The 8,553-nt window shown below is 43.4% G+C and overlaps 2 protein-coding genes across 2 annotated transcripts; one reads left to right on the top strand and one right to left on the bottom strand.

Moving 5' to 3' along the window:
* On the bottom strand, positions 1 to 1,387 carry LOC140077840 (interferon lambda-3-like). Its single transcript, XM_072125377.1, has 5 exons — positions 1,204 to 1,387; positions 817 to 894; positions 565 to 708; positions 387 to 470; positions 1 to 200 (listed from the first exon to the last, which is right to left on the bottom strand). The coding sequence occupies exons 1-5, from the start codon at positions 1,342 to 1,344 to the stop codon at positions 111 to 113; spliced, it is 537 nt and encodes a 178-aa protein (XP_071981478.1). The 5' UTR covers positions 1,345 to 1,387; the 3' UTR covers positions 1 to 110.
* A 912-nt stretch (positions 1,388 to 2,299) lies between these two features.
* LOC140077171 (interferon lambda-3-like) lies at positions 2,300 to 3,594 on the top strand. Its single transcript, XM_072124120.1, has 5 exons — positions 2,300 to 2,491; positions 2,643 to 2,720; positions 2,834 to 2,977; positions 3,084 to 3,164; positions 3,385 to 3,594. The coding sequence occupies exons 1-5, from the start codon at positions 2,351 to 2,353 to the stop codon at positions 3,472 to 3,474; spliced, it is 534 nt and encodes a 177-aa protein (XP_071980221.1). The 5' UTR covers positions 2,300 to 2,350; the 3' UTR covers positions 3,475 to 3,594.
* The last annotated feature ends 4,959 nt before the right edge of the window (positions 3,595 to 8,553 follow it).

The raw sequence follows: 8,553 nt of genomic DNA, 5'->3' as shown, positions 1-8,553 counted from the left end.
TGAGAAGGGATGATGTCCATATAATCATCAGGAGACTATGTAGATCTTTTCCTAGAGACAGTGAAGACCATCTTCTAGACTTGTGGACCTTCTGTGAGGCTTCTTTGTAGTTACTTCCCATGAGCCCAACATCCAACATCTTCCACCAGTAACGGGACGAGGCTGAGGATCACAGCGTCCTGGAGACATTGTGGAGATGCCTACAAGAAAAGGTTTAAGGTTTTTATTATAGGATCCCTTTGTCATGGTGGCATCTCCTCTATCTACCACTGTTGGTTTTTTTTCTTGCTTTTTGTCTTTTTTTATGTTGTTTAGACCCTTAAATAATTGGGACCTCCATTGACGATACTTCTACTCCTCTGTTTAGGACATTGTAGGACACTTACCTCTTCCACAAAGTGCTGGAGATGGTGCAGCCATGGCTTCAGCTGCTCAGAAGATGTGTCCCTGTCCTGTCCTGGTGATCCCCTCTAAAAATAAGAAATTGAAGTTGAATTCAAGTTGAATATTTCCCAATCCAGCTCAACCCTTATGACAATGAACATGAGGACCCAAAGGACTTACACAGATCAGAAGATCATCTTTGATTTTGAGGAGCATCATGAGTGACTGTGATACAGGGTCGGGCACAGCGGATGTGGACAGATTAGCCAGAACTTCTGTGGTTATTGTAACTCTCTTGGAGATCATTATCAGACGGTCCCTGGACTGTAGATAGGAAGATGTAGAGAAGACCAAATTATTGGCCTGGGATAAACTTTAGTGGATTATTTTGTAGAAGAAGTGGTCAGCGATAGATGACAGACATGTCCTCACCTTTAGGTCACATACAGACGGCTTGTGTCTTATCATCCTTCTGTAGCATCTCATTGCACTGGAGGACATGTTCTGTGCCTGTAGACGTTAGAGAAGGATTGGATGAAGCGTAACATCACATAATACACAGAATAAATACTGGAAACCACAGCATTCACCATAAGTTCCTGTAGAACATGATAGGAACAAAGATCATTAAAGATCTGATCATGTATCAGATCAGTGACTGATAGTAGAAAGTTGATTTCTTTAAGATTTGACCATTCTGAAATCCACAGTATAATATAAACCATAATAGAAAGATTTGGGGTAGTTCCTGACTCCTGACACCACCCGCATAACGATGGATCAGACACTTTCCAAATAGAAGACGATTGCCCTCCTTACATGGTCATTCTGCAGTTGTCTGATCGCGGTGATGTCCTCGGTAGATAGTGACTTATATCTGGACATCGGGCAGCGTCTCCTGTGTGGATGTCCGCTCACTGCCACCAGCACAATACTGAGGACCACCAGTCTCATGTCCATGGCTGGAGGATCGCTGCCGATCTGGAGACTTTCTTCTCTTCCTATGAACCTGTGGAGAAGATAATAACACATATTCCATGGTGATTGTCCATAAATCCATCATGTAAATGTCCACAGCTCTGATATCCTGGAGAAGATGCTCACCTGCTCAGGTGTCCTGTGACTCTCTGCTGCTTGTCTCAGTTGTATCTCAAGTCTTTCCATGTTTCTCCTTTTATATTTCAGGGTCCAGCAGAAAAATTCCTCCATTTTTAGGATGTGGAGAATCTTCTCACCACGATAAGAATACAAGTGACAGAAGCCGTGGGAACTTTTCACGGCTTTCAGTTTCCTTACTGTACAGGTAAGAAGCAGCCTCCAGGTAACTGGGAGGAGACTCCTCTAGTGCTACAGGTGACAGGAGGAACTCCTGCTACAGATTGTATATTACATGTAACAATATGGAGGCAGTCACTGAATAACAGGAGGGTCCTCAAAGACCACAGACTGTGGGTGTATCTGTATTGTACTGTGGCCTGTAGCATCTCTGTATATAGCCGGGATTCCTCCTGTTACCTGTAGTAGAGGTGGAGTCTCCTCCAAGTTACCTGCTGTCACCTTCTCACCTGTACGAGGCTCCTCCCAGTTACCTGACGTCTTCTTCTCACCTGTATAGTAAGGAAACTGAAAGTTGCGGTAAGTTATATCCCCTTGGACGCTGTCACTTATCTCTTGTCATTTATATTCTGATCGTAGGGAGAAGATTCTCCACATCCAGAAAATGGAGGAATTTTTCTACTGGAGACCAAAGTATAAAAGGCAAAAAATGGAAAGACTCAAGACATTGCTGAGACAACAAGAGAGACACAGGACACCTGAGCAGGTGAACATCTTCTCCAGGATATCAGAGCTGTGGACATTTACATGATGGATTTATGGACAATCACCATGGAATATGTGTTATTATCTTCTCCACAGGTTCATAGGAAGAGAAGAAAGTCTCCAGATCGGCAGCGATCCTCCAGCCATGGACATGAGACTGGTGGTCCTCAGTATTGTGCTGGTGGCAGTGAGCGGACATCCACACAGGAGACGCTGCCCCATGTCCAGATATAAGTCACTATCTACCGAGGACATCACCGCGATCAGACAACTGCAGAATGACCATGTAAGGAGGACAATCGTCTTATATTCAGAGGAGTTTGGGTCAGGGATATGCAGGTGGCATCATGTCAGGAACCACTTTGAATGAAGAAATTTGTTCTGATGACATAAAATGTCTATAATATACATATAATTAGGCTCTACCCTCTCCACAGGAGAAGAACATGTCCCCCAGTGCCATCAAATGCTACAGGAGAATGGTGAGACACAAGCCATCGGGATGTGATCTAGAGGTAATTACTTACTGTTCTCTCTTACTGACAACCTTCACACCAACCAGAAAACTAAACCACCCCCAGATATTAATCATGTGCACCCAAACCTTCTCCATTGTTCCCTTCCACAGCCCAGTGACCGTCTGATCCTTACCCTGGAGCGAGTGTCAGTCACAGTTGATGTTCTGGAGAATATCCCCATGTCTGATGTTTCAGACTCTGGATCAAAATCCCTCATGATCTTCCTCCAGTTACGAGATGTTTTCATGATCTGTGTAGGTTTCTATGTTCCTCCACTTTTGTCTTGTCAACTCTTTGACTGCATTATATTTATGTAGATATTTATCCGTCACTTTTCCATCATCTTCTTCCATCTAACAGAAAGAGTCACCAGGAATCAGTGAGACTCCATCTGAGCAGCTAAAGCCGTGGCTCCACCATCTCCAGTATTTTATGGATCTGGTAAGATAACATGACTGGCTCCTTACATTCAGCTCCAGATTTCTCCATTTTGCCTCCTCCTTTGGGTTTCTCCTTAGATGCCACTTGTAGATATCTCTTTAATTTGGAGATGAGGCTCCACACATGATGCTCTTCTGCAGTCCAGAGGCTTCATACTGATTTTTGTTAGTTCTTTCCTTGCAGATGGTTGTCTCTAATCACGTTACATCCTGTGTTGTAGGCATCTCCACAATGTCTCCAGGACGCTGTGATACTCAGCCTCATCCCGTTACTGGTGGAAGATGTTGGGTGTTGGGTTCATGGGAAGTAACTACAAACAATCGTCAAGGAAAATCCAAGGGGAAATCCAAAACCAGAAAGAGGAACCTCAGTGTCCATGGATCTACAGCATCCGTCTCCACAGGGGAACCAACTGGATCCCTTCAGAAATTTCCCTTCACTACAGACATTTTGATAATTATTGTATTTATTTATAATTTATTTAATAATTTATTTGATCATTTGTATTTATTTATTATGTTTTATTTAGTTTTTGCTCCTGTTGGATTTTTGGATTTACAAAATTTTTAAAGATTTTCCAATAAATTGTCCATCGTTGATGCTGATCCTCTGCGGTGGTGACTATTATTGGCGTCTTGTTGCTCATTTCCAATTCCTCCGGCCCACGAATTATCCTCCGGATGTTCTCCCTTTGCTTTTATTTTGATACATTTTGTGATTGTCTCCATCTGCCGAGTCACTGAAGATCAGAAATCCTTCCATCATTGTCTCTTACAATGTATTGGGACCTATTACTAGATGCTCAGTGTAGAGTAAAGCTTTTTTGTGGTCTATGTGCAAATCTCTGGTCATTAAAAACTATTGTTTTAAGGGCTTTTTGGCCTCCTGAGCTCATAATGACTTGTCTATTGTCCTAGAGCATCAGGTCCAACATAAAGCCAAGTGTTACGCTTCGATTTTCCAGGATTCCGATAGACAGTTAATGACAGGATGTAAAGTGGACCTTGTGACCCATTAATTGATCTTGTTGGGTTGGGAACAGAATGGATGGGAATTAAAATTGGGATAGTTTTATTAAGCTTAGGATGTTAAATGACCAGAGTGAATCCATGGAATATAGTCCTTATATATTCTTCTATGATGCTCGGAGTCACTGCCCTCGCTACACGACTCATGTTCTGTATTATACTCATGACGTCAGATAAAACCTGTAGTCCTGTGTCATGAGTCCCCAGAACCATAGATGGTTATAGATGGATGTGATGATGTGACACAGTGTTCATTCAAGTCTATATAGGTGACATAAGGGTCACATCCCTTGGACTGATCAAGGCTTCCAGAAACCTGCCTTATCAATGGAGGGAACAAGAAAATTATGAAGGAAACCTAATAAAAAGTATTAAAAATATTCCTATATAAATCCTTATCTAGATAATTGTGAATCTTCTATGAAGCTTATAACGCTACTTCCAATGATCCCAACACGGATGGAGCGACACGACGTCCTGGAGACATTGTGGAGAATTATATGATGTATGTAGTGGAGTCACAATTAGTGGGTCAAGGACAGGAGGAGGCTCCATACTCAGCACATCTTCATAAATTCTTCATTTTTGGAGATCATTCTCTAGATTTGTGAATCTTCTTTAAAGCTTCCAACGCTACTTCCCATGAGCCCAACACCCAGCGCCTTCCACCAGTAATGGGATGAGGTGGAGCGACACGACGTCCTGGAGACATGGCGAGTTGTATATTATGTAGATAGTGGAGTCACAATTATTTGGTCAGAGATAGAAGGAGGCTCCATCCCCAACACATGTCCTCCCATCCAGCACATACAAGAAAACCCACAATGGCCACAGAAATAACTTGAAACTGACAAAGTTAAATTAAATTTCAATTAAAATGTGAGTTAAACACCGTGCTGTATATAGGGTACAGCTCCTCATTGTGCTGTACAGTCATGGCGAAAAGTTTTGAGAATGATACAAATGTTAATTGTTACAAAGTCTACTGCATCAGGTTTTATAATGGCAATTTTCATCTACTCCAGAATGTTATAGAGTGATCAGCTTAACAGCAATTAATCGCAAAGTCAATATTTGCCTAGAAAATGAACTTTTCCCCCCCAAAACACATTTCAACTTCATTGCAGGCGCCTTAGGCGGAGCAGCTGCCATGGTGTCAGTGATGTCTCCAGTAACATAGGTGCGGGGGCTGATGGGGACAGGGCTGGAGATCAATCTGTCAGGATTAAGTAACAATCATACCACTGGACACTATAAAAGGAGGCTGGTGCTAGGCATCATTGTTTCTCCTCTGTTAACCATGGTTATCTCTAAAGAAACACGTACAGTCATCATTGCACTGCACAAAACTGGCCGAACAGGGAAGAGTATGTATGTAAAAGGTAAAGTTTATAAGACATCTCCAAGCAGCTTGATGTTCCTGTGACTACAGTTGCACATATTATTCAGAAATGAAAGATCTATAGGACTGTAGCCGACCTACCTGGATATGGCCACAGGTGGAAAAGTGATGACAAATCAAAGAGACAATAATACAAATGGAAACAAAAGAGAAGAAAAATTTTTCAAGATATTAAAAGTGTACTACAAGCTCAATAAACATCATTGTCAGAGCTGTTGTTGTTTGAGCCATAGCGGACTTAATGGGAGACGACCAGGGAGGACACCATTGCTGAAAACAAATCATTCAAAAGCAAGACTGAAATTTGCTAAACTACTTGTTGATAATCCACAAAAGCTTCTGGGAGAATGTCCTATGGACAGATGAGACTGGAATCAAAACTTTTTGACAAGCCACATCAGCTCTATGGTCACGGATGGAAAAATGAATCATATCTTGGAAAGACACTGTCCCTGCTGTGCAGGATGGAGGAGGCCGTTATGTTCTGGCACTGTGTATCTACCCCTTAAGGTAGGTTGCCACCTATATTTTAAACCCTTATCGATCTTTAGATACTAGTCTACTATCCACACTAAACAACAGCTTATCTAAACAATCTGCTCATTTCTGGGACGTGGTGCAGGAGCAAAGGCTTCTCCACGTAGCTTCTCCAGAAATTAACATATTCATAAGTTGTATTACAGCAGATTGTAGTCTTGTATTATCTTAACATAGATTAGGGTTTAGAATGTAGGTGGGAACTGTAAGGCTACATTCACATGACCGTATGGAGGACGTATATACGGCCGATATACATCCTCCATAGACGGCAATGGGCACACGTGCGGCACCATACCCGGGAAAAAAATCTTTAGCCGTAATACGGCGCCGTGCGCCATGTATCCCTATGGAGAGGGGCGGGGGTGAGCTCACCACCTCCTCTTCTCCCCGTGCACTGCCGTTGCCCACTACGGTACGGTACAGGCGGGCAACAGCAGTGTGAATGTAGCCTAATAGATAGATATCTGATGGTAGGTTTCCTTTCAATAATATGGGCCGCTCAGGGACATCAAATGAAAAATTTGGGATGACCATGGAGAGTGGTGGTTGAGTATGACTTCCTGTGACTGGCTGGAAGGACAAGGATTGGTAAGAGATGATCTTGATGTTCTGGTTCTCAACCTTCTCCCCATCGATCTCAGCGTAGGGTGGGTGTTGCTGCACATCTCCGCTCCATTACAGGCGTCCATCTTTCTCCAAGGTAGAAGGGCTCATCCTCCATAATCCCATATCTGAGCTCCTTGCGTTTGTCGGCCTCTTCAAGCTTAAAGTCATTGGTTATCAGATAATGGAGGATCCCAAATACTCACATGTCCACCGCTGAGTCTTCGCAGTCATCCATCATCTCTGGTGCCGTATTGGACAGTGTACACTACCTTATCAAAGCTGTGCCTGAATCACAGATGTGGATGAGTCCCTGGTGGCTAATAAGGTCGTGTCCTATGGATCACCTCCGTCTGTGCAGGTTTCTTAGGCCACATATTATTTCAGAAGAACATAGAACAGTGGTCCTCAGATCCAGGGATCCATCATCTGCCAGCACTTCTTCCAGGTCACCACCAGGGAGATATTCCATGACTAGGGATGCATCCAGAGAAGAGCTGCTTTCCTTTTTTTTATGGCTTTTATAGTCACTTTCATGTTATTTTTTTTGTAGAGGGGGCCGGGAAGACAATTCCAAAACCGCCCAGGCCAGTTCTTGGTGGACGTGGAAGAGGGACTACCCTTGTGTGATAATATAGTGGTCTCCTTACTTTCTTTTTGGCCAGCTCCTGGTTTGTCAGGCCCCTCCATGAGCGCTAGGACGTCGTTCTTCTTCAAGGCTATGGCGATTTTGGGTCTCTGGTTGACTCTTTTCGGAGCTATTGTCTCTATTGCTCCTTTTGTTGCATCTCTTTTTCGGTTTGTCTTCTTCCTATTCGTTTCTCTCTTCCTCTTGACACCATCCCCCTTCTCCCCTAAAGGGGGCAGCATCTCTACTGAGATGTTCCACCACTAACCCCCATCACCCCTTTCCACAAAACCCAAAGTTTCTGTAGTAAATCGCTCTCCTGGGACAATTATCAATGTGGAGTCTGAGAATTCTCTTCTATATTCCATGGTTATACAACCACATGATGTCATAGATCAGTGGTGGCGAACCTTTGGCACGGGTGCCAGAGGCGGCACTCGGAGCCCTTATGGGCCATCGCCCCAGAACACCAGACAAGACTCAAAGAATCTTCCTGCAGTTCAAAGCAACTTAAAAGATGCTGCTTCCAGTCATATCAATAGGCAAATATACGGTACTTGAACTTTGTAGAACAGGGAGCAATAAGTTACTGCTTTAATTTTTGGTTGGCACCTCGTGATAAATAAGCAGGGTTTTGGGTTGTAGTTTGGGCACTCGGCCTCTAAAAGGTTCGCCATCACTGTCATAGATGAAGGTAATGTCATAATTCAGGAGCCAATGAGGAGAGAGCTGGGTGTGTCCCAGGTTTCAGAATCCAGTGATGTCATATTGGCCCTGTCCATCTACTTTGCATATTATTTTAGAAGCCAGACACATCATTCCTTACAGTAGATATCAAATCCCAATTTTTTCCAAACTTTTAATAAAAAAAATTGACATGGAATTTTTTTTTTTAGAGAACCTGCTGCAGTTTCCATCTGGATTTGGTCTAACAGCTGACGAATGGCAGTGGTCAAACTATTCCGTACTCAGCACCTGCATGGCGGGCACGCGGCGACTGGGCGCGGCACCGGGTCGCGTGGCACATGGGACGCATACAGTTCACAAGACATGTATATTAAAAATGCCCGACCCATTGACAGTATGGAGAGACTTGGTGCATGCGCAGGGCTGCGCTCATAGGAGGACTTGAGGTAGTTACAATCTGTGTGCACCAGGGCTTACAGACAGCGATACTATCAATAGTCT

This window comes from Engystomops pustulosus, chromosome 9, assembly GCF_040894005.1.
Source record: "Engystomops pustulosus chromosome 9, aEngPut4.maternal, whole genome shotgun sequence".
NCBI lineage: Eukaryota > Metazoa > Chordata > Amphibia > Anura > Leptodactylidae > Engystomops > Engystomops pustulosus.
This window is presented reverse-complemented; position numbering and strand designations above follow the sequence as displayed.